Source organism: Tachypleus tridentatus, chromosome 13 (assembly GCF_004210375.1).
Source record: "Tachypleus tridentatus isolate NWPU-2018 chromosome 13, ASM421037v1, whole genome shotgun sequence".
Classification (NCBI taxonomy): domain Eukaryota; kingdom Metazoa; phylum Arthropoda; class Merostomata; order Xiphosura; family Limulidae; genus Tachypleus; species Tachypleus tridentatus.
The window spans coordinates 60,838,209-60,856,610 of record NC_134837.1 but is presented as its reverse complement, the minus strand read 5'-3'; the positions used below and the strand labels follow the sequence as shown (position 1 = coordinate 60,856,610).

General features: G+C 35.9%; 1 protein-coding gene across 3 annotated transcripts in view; it reads right to left on the bottom strand.

Annotated features, from left to right (window-relative positions):
- Nucleotides 1-18,081, bottom strand: part of LOC143237566 (uncharacterized) — a 54,731-nt gene extending 36,650 nt beyond the window's left edge. For all 3 annotated transcript variants that reach the window (XR_013020138.1, XM_076476967.1, XM_076476968.1), the window contains exons 1-6: nucleotides 17,263-18,081; nucleotides 11,810-12,011; nucleotides 9,320-10,120; nucleotides 8,190-8,598; nucleotides 4,394-6,048; nucleotides 1,781-2,853 (exon numbers count right to left, since the gene is read on the bottom strand). Coding sequence is in view for 2 of the 3 variants with exons in the window: in XM_076476967.1 (XP_076333082.1) it covers nucleotides 1,781-2,853; nucleotides 4,394-6,048; nucleotides 8,190-8,598; nucleotides 9,320-10,120; nucleotides 11,810-12,011; nucleotides 17,263-17,534 (4,412 nt within the window). In the remaining variant the exon portion in view is untranslated. The remainder of the gene's footprint in view (nucleotides 1-1,780; nucleotides 2,854-4,393; nucleotides 6,049-8,189; nucleotides 8,599-9,319; nucleotides 10,121-11,809; nucleotides 12,012-17,262) is intronic.
- Between the last annotated feature and the right edge of the window lie 321 nt (nucleotides 18,082-18,402).

Genomic DNA, 18,402 nt, shown 5'->3' with positions numbered 1-18,402 from the left:
TGGAATCCTCAATTGATACAACATTTCATGCTCCTGTACATCCTAGGGTCCCCACTGGTAAATTCAGGGGTTCGATTCCCCTTAGTGAACTCAGGAGATAGCCCGATGTGGCTTTGCTATAAGAAGACATACATCTTAGGGTTGGTAACAAATAACAGTATTTCTTGAAAGTTATCTAATCTAACAGAGAGCTCTGAAACATTGAAATGCGTTAAAAATTCTACCATAATTAAAAGCTCGAGTCATTGATATACATATCTAAACAACCACAAAAAATACACCAATAAACATGTGGACTTTAATAAGTTTACAAATTATTTTCTAACATTTTAAAGTAATATAAACAGACGAACTGTGAACATTATCTTCGGTTGCACAACAATGAAAAATGTTCTCATAAAACTAAAAGTTAAAAAAATCATATAAGCACTTTAAAGGATGTGTGACGACTTTCATTTTGTTGTTTCTTTAACCAGAAATCTCAAAATGTATTTGTCATGTATGAAACAGTTCCTGGAGAAATAATTTAAAATGATGAAACATGTAAGGGCATTTGCCTTGCTATTATATTCACTAATATTGAAGATTAGCTATCAAACTCTCTTCGTAACTTATTCTTCAAATATTTGATATTTGTGTGACTATTTTACAATTTATTCTACGATTATAAACTGTAGCTCGTATGTTTATTTATTTTTACTTGATTTATTTCGAAACCACTTGCGAAATACATAAGAAAAAATATATTAATGCACGCAAGCTTTCTCAGCTATAAAACAAGTAGCGTCAAGTTGAAAATATTCTCGAAAATAACTGTCATGGCAACCTCCCGTTAAAACCCCTCCCAGGTTTATTTTTAACATTCGTACTAATACAACTGTAAAAAGTTGTGTACTTCATAATGATCGCACTAGTGATCGAAACGTCGCATATGTTCTAAAAACTAATATTACTTACTATAAAAGCTGTAAATTGAAAGGAAAATAACTATATCAGTAAGTAAACGTAAAACAAAACGTTTGTTTGTGCTGTAAAGCAAAGCTACAATGGGTTATCTACTGTGTCCACCGCGAGAAATCGAACCCCGAATTCTAGCGTTGTAAGTCTGTAAACTTATTACTGACACACATAGACAATTGACAGTGAATGGCTTAATAAGTTTAATCCAACCTCTCCCTCCATGAACGATAACGTAACCTTCTTTCCTATTAATTTGACGGAGACATTTATATATATACGAGATGTACAAAACAATATAGATCCGTTATGGCCAGGCGGTTAAGGTACTCGACTCGTAATCTGAGGGTGGGTCGCAGGTTTGAATCTCCGTCACACCAAACATGCTCGCCCCTTCAGCCGTGGGAGTGTTAAAATGTGACGGTCAATCCCACTATTCGTTGGTAAAAGAGTGGCTCAAACGTTGGCGGTCGGTGGTGATAATTAGCTGCCTTCCCTCTAGTCTTACACTGTGAAATTAGGGAAGGCTAGCACAGATAGCCCTCGTGTAGCTTTCCGAGAAGTTAAAAAACAAACAAACAAAACCAAACAGTACTGATTTGCTAGTAAATTTACAAACATTGTTGCGACGTTTCTAAACTTATTTTAGGATATTTTTAGGTACAAGATATAATCATTCGTCATTATGCTCATTTATTATGAAATATCTCATACGTACAAATGGAAAGCAAACACACATCTCCTTACTCACCACGACCATTAAAATGTAAAGTGAAACTGAATGTCAGACATTAACGGTACTGTGAAACAAACAACACTATACCTTGCCAACTCTTGAGAAAACTTCTGCGGATAGTCGAAGTTCCTGTCATCCACGATGCTGCTTATAGCGGTTTCCCGTAGCTGAGGTCTGCTGCTGTCCAAAAGCTGACCTTCAGAAATAGTATAGTTCCCTTCCTGTTCGTCATGATGGTGCCATCCAGGTCGGCCTTCTCCGTAGTTGAGCTGTTCGTCTATTGACTCAAATTCAAAAGACTTGAAAGCTCCAGTGTTAATGTTCTGGTTTTTCACTGCTGAAAACGTCGCCATCTCGGATTCAGTGTCATGGACCTCTTTAATTGGTGAAAAAGGAGGAAGTTTAGGGTCAGAGGCATGCCTTCGGTGTCTAGATTTCCTCGGGGACCCCTGTGGCGAGGTTCGAGCTGAGGTGGATCTTTTAGTTGTAAGGGGGGTTGAAGATGAATGCGAAGCTATACGGTGTGTAGCCAGAGTGTCTAGTTGAGACACTGGATCACCTGACCACACAGAAGGAAGCAGTGAAGCTAAATCAGTCTCACTTCGTCGGTAGAGGCTTCGACTTTTTTCTCTTATCTCCAGGAGTCGTTTTCTTTCTTCAGTCACAGTTCTTAGTTCCTCACGCAACTGTTGCTTTAGATTTTGCATATATGTTGGTAACTTCGAACCTGCTAGACTAAAGTCAGCTAACCCCAAACGTTGAGAAACCGCCTCGGGTGTCATCAGCGGAGACTTGAGGTATGACGGAGTGGGTTTCTGGGAAACATCTTTCTTTGGCATAGCAGTCGAAGGCGGTTCCGATGGTTGACTGTTTAAACTTCCCAGTTGTTTGATGTAATGATCACTCAGATTCACACGAGTCAAATCTCCGGTAGACGTCGTTAGTGGTGCACTGTCTAGTGAGGATGTCCGCTGAGCCCACTGTCTGTCTACCAAGTGAAGGGGAGAACTACCAATTGACAGGTTGCGAGCTCGATCTTTACCCCTTCTTGTAGGAATAGGAGAAGGTTCTTGATCCTGAGGAAGAGGGGGGAGCTTTCGACGAACTTTTCCAGATTTTGAACTGTCCGCTTCGCTCTGAGTATCAGAAGACTCCACAGTCTGAAATATTCCAACGTTAACGGAAAGGTTTTTACACATCTGGAAAGAACTTACCATTAGTAATTTAAGTTTATTTTTCTGTACGTTATATTTATTTTCTACAAACTGAAATGCCGTCAGTTGACAGGAAATGTTTGAAATTAATTGAAAGTGTCAGTTGAATGGTGATCAAAGGTTTCAAAGTAATAATTTAAACGTTTTTATCTCAAAATTTTAAAATTATAACAAAGCTTCTATATAAACAACATTTACAGTTTGTTTTCCATGTACCAACAAATAAAGATTTTGTGGTGATCCCACCCTTGAACACCCTACTTAACATTAAACATGATGAAAATGTTTTTTTTAGAAATGATTCAGTAATTTTCATACTTTAACCTTGAATCCCTTTAAAATATTCAACATTGTCTAAAGCGTCAACCTGACAAGATTGTTTGAGATTGACTTACAATGTTGAGAGTAATTAATCTACAGGCTTTATAAAATACAAATGAGGTTAAGTTTAATTTTGATAACTTTAGGATATTTCCCATAGGTCATAGTGCTTAAACACAAATTTTGTTTGCGATTGGACCAACAGGTTTGGAAGAGTTAGGGTACAAACAAACAGTTCATCTTTATACAAATACATATAAAACGCTAGCTATTTTATAAGATACTTCCAAAATATTGAAATATTTTAGAAGTACTGCAGGGAATATTTTTAAAATTTAACGCAAAAGTTAAAACAGTAACAGTTTGTTTGTCTCGAAAACTAGGAATGAGCAAATTACTTTATAGCCTTTTTGTGGGTCATTGTCCCCCGCTAGTACAGCTGTATGTCTATGGATTTACAACGCTAAAATCAGGGATTTGATTCCCCTCGGTGGGCTGAGCAGATAGCCCGATGTGGCTTTGCTATAAGAAAAAAACACATTCTGGGTCATCAGATATAAAACTGTGTTTAAACGGTGCTTGTATATCATTCGATTTTTTACAGGAATAAAACAATAACACTATATAGTGTTTCTATCATACTTTAAACATGTTTAGTCCAAGTGCAGCCTTAAGCAAGGACTTCGAGGTAGTGTGCAAGAAACTCAAATATAAAATAACTTTTGTTGCTATATATGGTATGGAATTTTAGGATTAAATATTTTAGTTTATTACGTAAACAAAAACAAACCAGTGTAAATGAAACCTGTTATTCAGTGAAGTATTCTGTAGTTGGTACGTTTTTAATATCTTTCTCAAAATACTGTGTGATTTGTCTCAACTTATCTAACATCTACTAACAGGCTAACATATTTTACCATTCTTAATTATATTAAATAAAGTAAATTTTAAAGTCCTTTTTATATATGTTTGGTAGGTGAGAAAAAATATTAGCTTACTTAGTCCTACTGATTTAACTAAACAGTAATTTTGAAATAAACCTGATGAATGAAGACTTTAACCCAAAAATCTTAAACAACAACAAAAAAGTTTCTAAAGTTAATCATTGCATTTTAAATTCTACCTACAAGCCTATCTATGTGTAACATTTAAGAATGCTGCTCACTTTGTCTCTCGGAGTTCCGGGAGACTGTGGTGTTCCATTTCCAGTTCGCAAAAGTAAAGAGAGAGGAGGGGATTCGGTGCTCAGGAAATCCCCTTTCCCTGATAAAGCTGAAACATCTCTCTCTAGCCCTATAGTAGGGGATGTTCTTTCCAAAGATGCTGCCCGAGGAGAAACGTAAGTTGGCATATGATCAAGGGGTGTTGGGGATGAACCAGCAACGACATGGCGTGACGTCACAGTGGCCATTGTGGTAGTTGATGATGTGACTAAAGATGTTACTCCACAAGTTAATACGACGGACGAAACCAACGAATGTGCACCAATAGAAGAAGTAAACACCTTCTGGTTTGCCAGCTGTTGGTCTGTCTGTTTAGATAGAGGATCTACTTGATGTATTTGAGCAGTCACCTTCATGGTGTGGCCTCCCTGATCACTAAAGGAATCCGTAACCGGTACTTGTTGATCAGACTGTTTTTTATCATTTACTTTATTTGACAAAACAGATGGCGAAACCGGGCGGGTTGTGCTTACTGAAGTCGTAGGAATATTCATTTGTGGACCGAAAGATGTAGTTACTGGTACCTTGACTTGCGATGATACCTTTCCTCTTGGTGTCTGAGCAGCCATAGCAACAGCAGCCTGCATCTGTTCCATTGTGGGCTGAGGGAGTCGTCTGTGGATTCGTCTTGGTGTACTGGGCTGTGCTGCATGCTGTTGTTGAACGACAGGAGTAACTACTTCGGATTCGGATATGGCAGGTGTTTGTCGCTGTTCTTTAGTGTTATGAGGAATGCAAGAAACAACATTTTGATTCTGGTCTTTAGAGGTATCTATTTCACGTCCAGAAACAACGGAAGGGCGAGGTGGGGAAATAGTGGTGAAATTTACTTTACTTTGTTGGTCTTCTATTGGAGAGCTACCAGAAAGACCAAGAGCCTTGTTAAAATCGGCTATCATACCAGAAATTGTACCGCTTGTGGCTCTTGGAATAGATGCCTGAACTACTGGTTTACTCTGTTCTTCTTCCTCGGCTTTTTCTCGAAACTTTTCCATGAGTTCTTGCTCAGCGGCCTCGACCGAGGGAGACACATCCATAATTGGAGACAAATCGGACACTGGTGACCAGTCTTGTGGTTCAGGTTTAGGTTTTTGTTTCTTTTGTCCCTGCAAGTCGATGCTTTTAGGTTTCTGTTTGTTGGACGCTTGAGAAACAATGATTTGCTGATGGTCATCAGCCTGAGAGGACTGGATTGTTTGTTGTTGCTGAGGGGCACTCTGGGATACTGACGTCAACGGGACTGTTCTTGGAAGAGAAGCTGAAACACTCCTGCCTTCTTCCATGTCTTGTTGGTTCTCTTCTGTTGTCGAAGTTGCGAATCCTAAAGAGCCACAGACGGGGATTTCTCTGGATATATCTTCATATTGGTGATACTTTTGTTCAGTGGAAGACATTGCCGTTATCTGGTGGGGCACTGACTGACTACGTATCTGATCCACTTCGTCCTTCCGTTGTTGTTGTTGCTGAGAAAGGGTGTTTCCATTAGCACCGTTGACGCGTTTTTCGTTTGTTTCCTCTGGCTTCTTAAGGTGGTTATCTTTCAATGAAGAATCTTTCGTTTCAGTTCCAGAAGCGTTACGATATGTCTGTCCAACACCTGAAACACCGTTTGATGTACCTCATTAGAACAAGCAACAAACATTGAATATTGACCTTGAAAAACCTATCGGTTGTATATCTAAATCAACTTCTACATATAGAAAGGAAAATTGAATAATAAACAAGAGGGCATGTTAAAAATTTGTGTTACCAAATTTTCTTTTGCATGTGATTACGTAAAAAACTAAGAAACATTCCAAAAGAGAATCTCTATTTCAATAACTTTTCAATTTAATTTTTTTTTGCCAACCAGATAAACAACTAGGTTTAAGTGTCTGCAAGTGCAGCACATAAAACTGTTGTTTGCCAGAGAGTAAAAGTTGTATAACGATCATCTTATTTTTGATAAAATACTTTTATCATTAAGCTAGAAAATAATAGTTTACTCGCCCCTAATGATTCATATTCCTTCATTAAAATTTGATACTTTTGCTGTCACGTGCAAAATAATGAATTTAGCAGAATAATAAGATCAAACATATAATATTTAACATTAACCAATTACATTCAGTATTTCTCCTACAAGTATCAAGGATCTTAATCCTAAAAATTGGGTTTCGATACTCGTGCTATGTACAGGACAGATAGCCTGTTGAGTAGCTTTGTTCTTAACAACAAACAAACAAATTCAGCGAAACAAGAATTTCTATGATACTGCCGTTAACATGAATATTTGTAATTATTTAAAGTTTGTTCCCCCTCTTGAGACAGGTAAGTCTTCAGATTTACAACGCTAAAATCACGAGTTCGATTCAGGAGTGGACACAGAAGATAGCCTAATGTGGCTTTGCTATAATAAAAACACACACATTTAAAATTTACTCAAAAAAGTAACAAACGTATTGCCCCCTCCTCTTCAGTAGCACAGTGGCATATAACACTAGAAACCGGGTTTCGATACCCATGATGGCAAAGCACAAATAACTCATTGTGTAGATTTGTACTAACTTTAAACAAACAAACAAGTAAACGTACTTAACGCACGGTGATAAGATAAAAGGTTGCAAGATTAAATTTTGCACTCTTTTGAATTATTTGTTGTTTCTCTTATGTCCTCAAAATTTTCTAAAGTGACTAAAAAGATGTGGTATATATCGTACTACAGACGTGACTGAACACTGCTAATCAATGCTGCATACCCTAATTAAACATTAAGTACCAGAGTGATGTAACACCTATGTTAGTTAACGATAGTTGATGTGCAATGAGTACTTGCTAAAAAAAAAAAGACAACAACTGAAGGGGCGGTAAATAACAGTAAAAATTCAGATAACGTTGCACGTTCATATTAGCAACACTTGAATGACTGGACCGCCAACTTACCATAAAGCTAAAGTAATATTATTTTAGTGAGCTTTTAAATGACTTTCCTTATATTTTTGTAGATAGCGTTTACTTGTTGTTAAGCCTAAAATTGTACAATGGGTTATTTGCACCGTGCTAAATATAGGGATCGAATTCTGAATCTTTGCATTTTAAGGCCTAACATTCATCGTTGAGCCACGTGGTGGCTTTTCGATAGCGAAATGTAATGAAGTAATAAGTATTGTTTATTAATGATATTACTTGTGAAAACGGCAACAGTTTTCTTCCTGGGCATGAATCTACAAGGTGTCAGACCAGGTGACGACAACACTAAAACTCCTTCTAGTAAGTATTACTTTTCTATATTGCTGGTTAAAGAGTTGAAATTTTTGTCAATCTTACATTTAGCATAACCTAGACCAGTGGTTCTCAGCAGGGTTAATGGGAATGATGTTGTGAATCTTAGGGTTAATGAGTATTATCAACTATACAACAAATTCAAGATAAAAAGTAATTAGTTATTGTTATTTATTCTAGTTGTAGTTTAGTAAATACAATATCATGTGTTTATCTTGTATTTATTCTAGTTGTAATTTGATGTATATTTGTGTTTATCTTGTATTCATTCTAGTTATAATTTTAAATATAAAGTTAAGTCATAATAAATAATTTTACATTTTAATTTAATAATTTTCGTCTTTTTTTCTAACTGGTGAGAGTGAGCTGTTGTGAAAGACTTTTCGGGATGAATGACATTGGAAAAGGTTGTGAAGCACTGGACTAGATAATCAGTTTCGCGTTGGAACGTTCCATCAACACATTTAATTATGTTACCTCTCCAGCGAATCAAAGAAGAAGCAGTGTCTGAATTAAGATCTGATCCGGCTATCCGAGACTGTGTAGGAGAAGAAGGTTCGTCTTCTTCTTCAGGGATAGTGTATACTTCTCCTGGGCTGCGGTCAAAAAATGCTAGAGGTTGTAAGATTGTAGGGGCATCAAGTTCTTCATCACTGTCCTCTTCTTCCTCTTCTTCCCCCTCCTTCTCGTACTCTTCGTCAATTTCGTCAGACTCCAAAGATGAAAACTTCAACCTCTCAAAGTAATCTTCTTTCAGTTCTTCTCCAGCCAAATACCCATTCCCATTCTGGTCGGTATCCTCTTCAACGATGTTTTCGCAATGTTCAGAAATGACTTTGGGTTCGTGGCTTTCGACAGAATCCACAACATCCAATGTTGCAGAAGTCTGAAAAAAAAACACAAGAAAAATAACAATAAAAAGTCATATTTAACAGAAGGATGGGTCTCAACAGGATCCACTTTAATGACTTTTTATTAGATAAACATTTTATGTTCTATACGGATATTTGATCGTTTGTCTCTAAAGGCTTAACGTTTCCAAGAAAACTTTAGCTTTACGTCTTTAAGCAGTATTTATTAATTTTTTTGCCGATATACGTTGTGTTATGCAATACACATACAATGTATATCAAAATTATCTTAAAATATTAAGTATTTTCAGCAGTAGTCTTGCTCTATATGAGAAACTGGTATTGATGCTTTAATTATGAAAGTTTAAAAGTTTCTTTGTTTTTAATTTAAAATTCATACACGGTAAAAGATATAAAATTACACACTTTTCGTCCGTAAGAAATCTCTGGGAAATAACGTTATCGCGATTTACGAGAACGAAGTCCACAACGACGTCGTTTTAGGATACCCGATTATTTCAAAATGACAGTATGTCGAGACATAAAAAATGTTATGTACATATGTGTAGATTATATTCGTATTCAAGAGCATAATCTTGTTTAAGTGACCTAAAAGTTAAATAGATCAAACTTGAACTCACTTCCTGTATGAAAACGTAATTGTTAGGAATTTTGATAAAGAATGTTTTTATAAAGCAGAGTTAGTAATCCAATAATAAAACTGTACACTAAGGTTTAACGAATCTAATTATTTACCCTTTCTAACGCTGTAGTCGCACCGGCCACAAAATCTCTATTTGTAAATGATTCTAGGCCTTGAGCTGAAGTTGTTACACCATTTGTTTCTTTAGACCCTGAACGGTCGTACGAAAAGGATTGTTCATCAAAAACGTGAACGTTATGTTTGGACTTGTCTGTAGAAGTTACCAGTTCCGGTTTTGATGGGTGATGAACATTTTGTAGCGAAGATGTCGACGTTTGTAGCTGAGTGGTTGTATTAACACATGTTGTAGGAATGATCTGACGAGTCTTAGCCACGGTACCTAATACAGGTTGTTGGACCTTGGAAGTTTCTGTGATTGCACTAGAGGAAACATACTGATCTTTGGAAGGTTCTGAAACAGATGCCACAAGTGGTTCTACTGATGCACCCTGCAGAGGCTGCTGTACTTTGGAAAGCAGTGTGTCTGGTTTAGATGACTGTTGAACTCTAGCAAGCTCTGTGTCTGGTTTAGATGACTGTTGAACTCTAGCAAGCTCTGTGACTGGTTTAGAAGGCTGCTGAACTCTAACAGGCTCTGTGACTGGTTTAGATTGCTGCTGAACTCTAACAGGCTCTGTAACTGGTTTAGAGGGCTGCTGAACTCTAACATGCTCGGTGACTGGTTTAGATGATTGCTGAGGTCTGGATGGTTCTTGAATTAGTTTAGGTTGTTGTTGAGAATATTTTATTTTCTCGTCCTCCGAAAGTTTTTGAAGCTGGCTGGAACTCTCTTGACGTTTGGTTGTGGACTGAGATCGACGACGAATACATTCCACGCACACTCGTACTGGACCCTGTAGTTTGGAAGTATGCATTTAATCGATTCGACTAATAGAGCAAGTAACTAAATTAATCTATACAAATCAAATAACTGTTACTTAAGCAGTTAGTAATTTTCAATAGCTCTTAAATGCTTTTCATTTTGCCTATGCTTGGTTTTCACAATTCACGAGCAATAATTAATAAAAGATGTCAGGGTAAGTAATGTAATTGTATATCACACCTAAACATAATTACATACGTTGTTGTTATACAACCAAAATATTGAGTAACATTTGTTTATTGCTAAAGGCCTAGATGTCTTTGTCTACGGACTTTTTCTTTTATCAAAGTCGGTATTTTTCAATAACAAACTCCAAGGAACCAAATGGACGCGGAAGTAATTAGTATGCCATCCTACGTCTAATGAGATAACCTCTTTATGACAAGTAACATATATAAAACCTGCATCAAACAAGCGACAGGAAGTCATTAAGACCCAGGCCCTGATAATCTTTAGCTCGGTTAGCGTTGTGCCCGGATAAAATTGTATAAATAAGTGGTTGCTATTATATAGACGACAGTTACTAACCAGTTTAACAAACCAGTCATAGAGTTAACTTAAACGAAAAAACCGTGAGAAGTTTTACTTAAAATGTTAATAAGCAACAGCAATATGAAGAACAACAAAACATTGCACGATTACCGTGTAAATTAGATCTCTTTTTTTTTTTTATAGCTAAAATGCATAACTCAAACAAAAGTACAATATAATTCTGAATTTGTCTTATCGGGGCCTCTTATTTTAATTAACGAAATAATATTTTCTTATGGAGTTACATGAAAGAGACAAATTCAATTCTCATGTGGGCCTGGCATGGCCAAGCGCGTAAGGCGTGCGACTCGTAATCCGAGAGTCGCGGGTTCGCGCCCGCGTCGCGCCAAACATGCTCGCCCTCCCAGCCGTGGGGGCGTTATAATGTGACGGTCAATCCCACTATTCCTTGGTAAAAGAGTAGTCCAAGAGTTGACGGTGGGTGGTGATGACTAGCTGCTTTCCCTCTAGTCTTACACTGCGAAATTCCAAACAAAAAAAAAAAACAATTCTGATAAAAGATTTAGCACGCAGGATTACACACAAAAGGTAAAATCTGTTACACCCTTAAATTCATTTATAATTTTGATTGTACTTACTATAACAATAACATAACTGGACATACGGAAATAAAGCAAAGTAATAGTAATGATCAAACAAAATTTATATAAATATGCACATTCAAAAGCATGCATGCAGTCAGCCATTATGAAATTTATAATACGTCTACAAAACTAAAGTGGAATGTCCACGACAGTTTAATAAACCAGTTTTAATAATTAGAAGTGAGGTTATGTTTTTGAATGAAAATACTATTTTATTTCACACGTATCTTTCCACACTGTATATTTAAATATATAACAAAGTGAAAAATGAAAAGCCTCCTTCAAGCTGAATTTCTTATAAATGAACTTCAATTTATTAAACAATTTGTGTCGTTAAATAAAAATTCATTAATTAATTTAACAACAACAATAACAAAAACTACTGAATTTTTGCTACTTTAGAATCATAACGTAATTTTTGGAGACCAAACGAAAATGCTGAAAAGGATGATTTGTGGTACAAGTGACGTCAAGTGGAAAACAAATCACCTTCTTAACAATAAATGTATTCGAATTGAACGAACCTTGCTATCTCCTTTTTGTAGCGACGTTCTACATTTTCCACAGGTGTATTTACCACAGTATGCACACTGCACAGCTGTTTGTGAGGTAAGTTCGGTCATGTGACACAAAGGGCATAACTGTTCTGGTTTCGGAGTAGCTCCTGATGGACCTCCTGAGGGTCTTCTGGAGGTTGCTTCTGTTCGAACGAGTTCTTCTGATGCACTATCGAAAGAGACACCTAACTGTATAGATAGAAATTACAGTTTATGATGTTCAGACCTACAAACGCTACTCCTCCTCGTTAAACATTCCAACGGAAAACAAAAATCAAAATATTAACTGAAAGAAATAGAGTAAAAACATTTTTTATTATTACAAGGTTTTTATCCTTATGTTATAGACAATGGAACACACATGAGATGTCACAATTTCTTATAAAGTTAATATTCACAAAACTACGAGAACCTACGCTGTTTGAATAAACTACAACGTCTAGGGAACTGTACGTATCTAAACTGTTTACGAAATGATAAACAATTCATAACATTTGAAACTCTACGCAAAAAAAGCCGCCGTATTCACATACATATAACGAACGTACTATGCTTAAAACTACAATGAATCTACCATAGTTTCAAAACTACAACGAAACTAAATTGTTTGCAAAACTTTGAGAAAACTAAAACGTCTACAGAACTACACAAATTCCGTAGTTTAAAAATCTTCAATCAGAAATGCATAATTTTAGTAAGTTTACGAACTACAGAATGGACGTTACGTTTTTCTAATACCTTCAAAAAATATCTTTTACTTTTAGAAGTCCATCCTCAAAATAATTACATGTTGATCAGATTAAAGCAATTAATTTAATCAAAACGTTTTATAAGTTTGTTTCCAGTTACAGAAATTACTGATGTGATAACCAAGCCAGTGTGCTGTTTCCGTCCCATCACCTTTTTCAAGTATCACCCACAGTCGTAGAGTATTCATCAGTTGTAACTACAAAGTCACATACAAGTTCTTTGCACCACCCCAACCCTTCACTTTCCTTTTTAAAAGCCTACAAGAATCAGAGACAAAATTAAACACAGTGTTATGTTTTCCCTGCGTATTGTCCAGTGGTGGAAGAGTGGTAAGCCTACGAACGCACAATGATAAAATTCGATGTTAAAATCCGTTGTGTGTTTGTCTTACACCAACAACGTGTGATGTAGTAGGAGCTGGAGTCATAAAATATGAATATAGAAGGTGCAGATAACGGTGTGCTACGAAGGGTATGTGTTGTTCTTCCGCGTGGTGGGGCTCTAATGGAAATTTGTGATAAATTAAAAACACTTCACGAGAGTTTGCATTAGAAACATTGGCACACGGTGATATTCGATAAAGAAATTACAAGGAGGTTCTAGATTGATTACCGGTTGTAAATCCTTGTCGCAATAAACAAATTGCACATTTTGTTACATATATATACCCACATACTAGGAGAGCTTAAATAAATACACACATAATATAAATCAAGAACATTACAAAATGACCCAAAAAATCAATATTAATTCCTCTGTTGTGAATCCCTGTTGTCATAATTAAAACTCATGACGGATAATGTCTGTGGCTATATTGTCCAATGTCGTTGAGAATATTCCATTTGTCAGGCAATATCCAAAAGCAGATGTCAAACTAGCTAGCAACTAAAGAAAACCATACAATGCTTCTTGTAGAAGAATGCTGGCCCGATTCACACATCCTAATTGCCTGGATTGTTAATCTTTCTTACATTGCTTTTGCTAGATGCTGTTGATCCACATCACATAAGATGACTGCCTGGAGTATTTATGTTCAATAGAAGGTTTCAGCAAAATTGTGCTGGCTCCTTCCATGCCCGAAGAATTATATCAACTTTATAAAGTGTAGCCATGCTTCTTCTGGTCTTCTTCACTGTGTAATATCTTTTTTCCTTTGCACAATGTGTTATCAAAGTAAATTTGTACCCTTCTTCAAAGAAGATAGGATTATTTTTAACACGTGTAATCGTTCATATCGCAGACATCAGTGTATGAGGTTCATCAAAACCCTTTAGGCTTAGAACAGTCTTATTGAAGTATTTTATTTGAAACAACAGTTCAGGATATTGTAATTAACTGCCCAAAGTTCTTTTGTTGGTTCAAGTAAAGCAAACAGAAAATCAAAAACAAAAAAGGATTAGTTTACAATGTTATTCAACAAGACAACTATACTCTGCACAAAAGCTCAAAGCAGAACGTCTGCTCCCATAAAGTCCCTCGTTCACAAACTAAACACCATATTTTTTTCTCTTTTTCGTTTACAGTTTTTATAACGTGTGTTGTGATTGTTTAAGTTCAATAAAAGTTTATTAGAATCATTAAGTTTCCCTTATGTTCCCATGGGATTTGAAATATGTTTTTCATCGTTGTGGCAGCTCCATCAACTACGTATATTTGATAACGAATATTTTTGTAAGTCATATAATAATTTCTTTTAGGAGTGACACCTTGATCTTTTATCTCTATATATTAAAGATATAAGTAGATGATATTATTTGCTATTTCAGTTAACCTTGCCTGCTATATGAGAACTAACATATCTTATTTTGCTCAGATAGAGTAACTTTAGCTGTATATTTGTATATGCTTTTAAACTAATAGTAAACGACCATTTGCTATACTAGAAATGTTTAATAAATATATATATATATATATATAAAGTATAGCGACACGTATATAAATACCAAAATGCTGCTAACTGATAAATGTCTATTTGTAATACAGTTATAACTACAAACAGTAAAGTAGGTACAATGTACTAAGGATGACTAATGAGGACAAACAAAACTTGAATATTTAGAAAGTTTCCTTAACGCACAATATAAATAAAACTCTTCCTGCAATGCACCTCTGTACAACTTGCGCAATCTGCTGAGTTAGGTACCAACTGCGCATGAGCATCATTCTTCGATAGTACTACGCTTGAAACTGAAAGCCAACAATAGATTTTCCAGTTCATTCTGAATATTAATAAAAAATAAAATAATCTGATGATTTCTTTTGTATTGTTTTCCGACTATAAAATCAAAGTCTTGCTACTTAAACTTGGGTATTTAACCTTCAACGATGGGAAAATATTATGTACTAACTCTTAATAATTGTAATGTATTATGTAAACTGTACAAAGGAAACTAAAGCTGACAGTAGATAATAATTCAAATCTCACTTAATATCGGAAATAAATATTTTTCTTTAGTTTTCGTACTTAAGGAAGATACAAATTATTCTTTACTGTTAGCTTTAGTTTCCGTTGTCCAGTTTACATAATACATTACAATTATTAAGAGTTAGTACATAATATTTTCCCATCGTTGAAGGTTAAATACCCAAGTTTAAGTAGCAAGACTTTGATTTTATAGTCGGAAAACAATACAAAAGAAGTAATCAGATTTTTCTTTTTTTTATTAGTATTTAGAAAAGCAAATCCAGATAAATCTGTAATAGATTTGTCATAACACATACCTGTTATATTCTCAGGGCTCTTCCAGTTTGTATATGGGTAAATATAATGAATCAAAATCACTCGAACTTTATTTAGTTGGCATGATTTTAATTGTCTACATTGTAAACAATTTATCGCTTGAAATTATACAATAATTTGATGACTTTATGTTTTGTGTCTTTTGTCTCAACGAGCTACGTTAATTCCTAATCACTCTTGTATTAAAACCGTAAATACAAAAAACTGAATTTAATTTTTACCTTATTAATTGCAATTTTATTTTAGAAGGAAGAATGCTTCCACACTAGAAGTGTTTTATTTCAAGTCTCTTATGTAAAGTGTTAGAAAAACCTTAATTTTCTCACGCACATGCATTATCCTCAGAAGTATCACAATCTGTGAAATATTCAAATATTCAAAAGAAGATAAAAAACTAAGTAAAGAAAACATCTCTCTGGAGCCAAGAGGTATCGATTATGGTTTTAAAGTAACAGGAAGCCGTGGGGACGTTATAATGTGATGGTCAATCGCATTATTCGTTGGTAAAGAGCAGCCAAGAGTTGGCGTTAGGTGGTGATGACTAGTTGCCTTCCCTCTAGTCTTACGCTGCTAAATTAGGGATGGCTAGCGCAGATAGCACTCGTGTATCGTTGCGAGAACGAAATTCAAAAAAAAAAGAGAAAAACACAACAGAAAACAAACATTGTAATTTCTCCAGTCATTCTGTCCTTAGAAAGGGAGAATTTTCAGCCGTCAAGGAGCTTCCGCACAATTTGACCATAGTCGAAATGGCCCGGACAAAGGAAATGGAATTGCGTTATTAGACAAATCAGATTTACCTTGAAAAAATTAACGCTACTCTGAGTAGCACTACGAATTTCAAACTTATTACGTCAGATTCGCTCTCTTTAATCAGTGAAAAAGAATTGTCATAAGTGTGAACAAATCATACAAACAAGTAAACGCTGAAACAAATAACATTAAATACATTACTTTCAAAGACACGTAAATCTACGTATTTGCTTTCTCTTCCATCTCTGTTATTATTTCCGACGTTTAAATATCGTTCGTTTCATAAGTTCAACCTATTCTTGTTCTTGATTTACTTTATCAAAAGCTTTGGAATAACTCTTATGCGAACAACTCAAACTAAAAACAGAATAAATAGATCAGACTCAACGAATATAAATGACAGTGATTGGGTAGATGAGGCTGGATAAAAAAGGATAAAGTTCAGTGATTGAACAGCTGAGGCTGTAGGAAAAAGGATAAAGTTCAGTGATTGGACAGCTGAGGTTGTAGGAAAAAGAAAGGACAAAGTTCAGTGATTGGACAGCTGAGGCTGTAGGAAAAAGGACAAAGTTCAGTGATTGGACAGCTGAGGCTATAGGAAAAAGGACAACGTTCAGTGATTGGACAGACTGAGAAAAAGGAACACATCTTACTGGTCAGACAGATCACGTTTAAAACAGAAAGAAAAATGAAGAAATTGCAGTGAAAACAGAATAATCTTCTAAACTAATTTGTCATTTAAGTTTATTAAAACTTTTGGGAACGACGTAATTTTTATATCAAAGCGAATTGTAGTCATTATAGCTCATCATACTGAAGCCGTAAAGTTATAAAACACATATAACAAAGTCGTAAGCATATACAAAATACACAGTGTTTAGCGACATTGATGGGATTTGCGGAATAATGCCTTTGTCGAACTAACAAGGTAAAGCAGATGTTTATGGTTTTACATTTCATGTTTACAAATTGTTACTCTTCGTTTCTGCTTGTTTATTGTACTTACATTACATGAATAATAAATGCACTACTTGAACTATTTATTGTTCCTGAAACCACAAAAATAGGTGTTTTATCACCATAAGTGTTACAGGCGATGATAAACATAACTCCAAAGTGATAAGTTTGAAATACAGTTAAAAATTTAAATAAACTCTAGTCTATTCACTCTAGTTACCGTCTGTGTCTTGTCAAGTCTTTGTCCATATCTTCAGCCAGCGCCATCACCGACAAAATCTTAGCTCGTTCTTCTTCTGAAAGGTTACTCAGGTCAACCTGCGGTTGGACAGCAACTGGTCGTTGACCAGATCTTGGTGGGAGAGATCTAGCACTTTGTAGACCGCCACAACTTTCGGCAGACAGAACAGTTTTTGACTGTGGAGATGCCCTGCCCACTTCTTGATCTGGACGTGTTTCCTGTCCATCCTCCTGACTCAATTCATTTCCCATCTCGATTATATTAAAACTCCTTCAGTAACACGTACGGTTTAATAGGCGGCGAGGTATAATGTAATAGACGACTGATTTCTCTCAGGTGGCCAACCAAAATAAAGAACTCGATCGAGAAGGAAGAACTGGGAGAAATATTAAGTTTGACGCAGGCCTAGTGTAAGAAATAATTTGATAAGAATGGATTTCTTATATATATATATATATCATTTAGCTAAAAAAGGGCTAGACGTTCACCAGAAAGGCGTATGTACGGCCAAGAGAAAGCTCGATAACGTAATATTTCCTCATCGATTCTCCACGTTAACGGGCGGTGCCAGGTCATGAAAGAACTTTTGACGACAATATTTTGCACTAATTGTTCCATATATCTGCATATGTTTTAATTCTGCACGGTTAATACGCAAAATGTAACCATTGCTTATATTAAGAAACAAACAAACGGTTTAGTAAACCGCGAAACAAGTAAAAGTATCCTATTCTTGCTATAAACTAAGCACTTAGCAACTAAACAAGGCGAGCGCCCGAGCTGCCTACATCTCTGCAGTACTGCGCGCGCGTGCCGCAAAACATGGCGGCAGGGTGAGCGAGTGTAGAGACGCGGTATACGTCCATTTCGTTTAGTAGGGGTTGTCTGCATGTCACTTCAGAAATGAGGTGTTATACGCAATAAAGCGTATCGATCGTTACTACCCACTCAGTGACAGGAATATTAGGAAAGACCTTTCAAACTTGAGGTTTAGGGTACGAGGCGACCAACATTCATGCAAGCACTCACGTTATTAAACTGGACATGTAGATGAAATAAAATAGTCTTACACTATTTGTACCGGTAATTTTTTTTCGCGTGAATCAAGGCATAAAATAA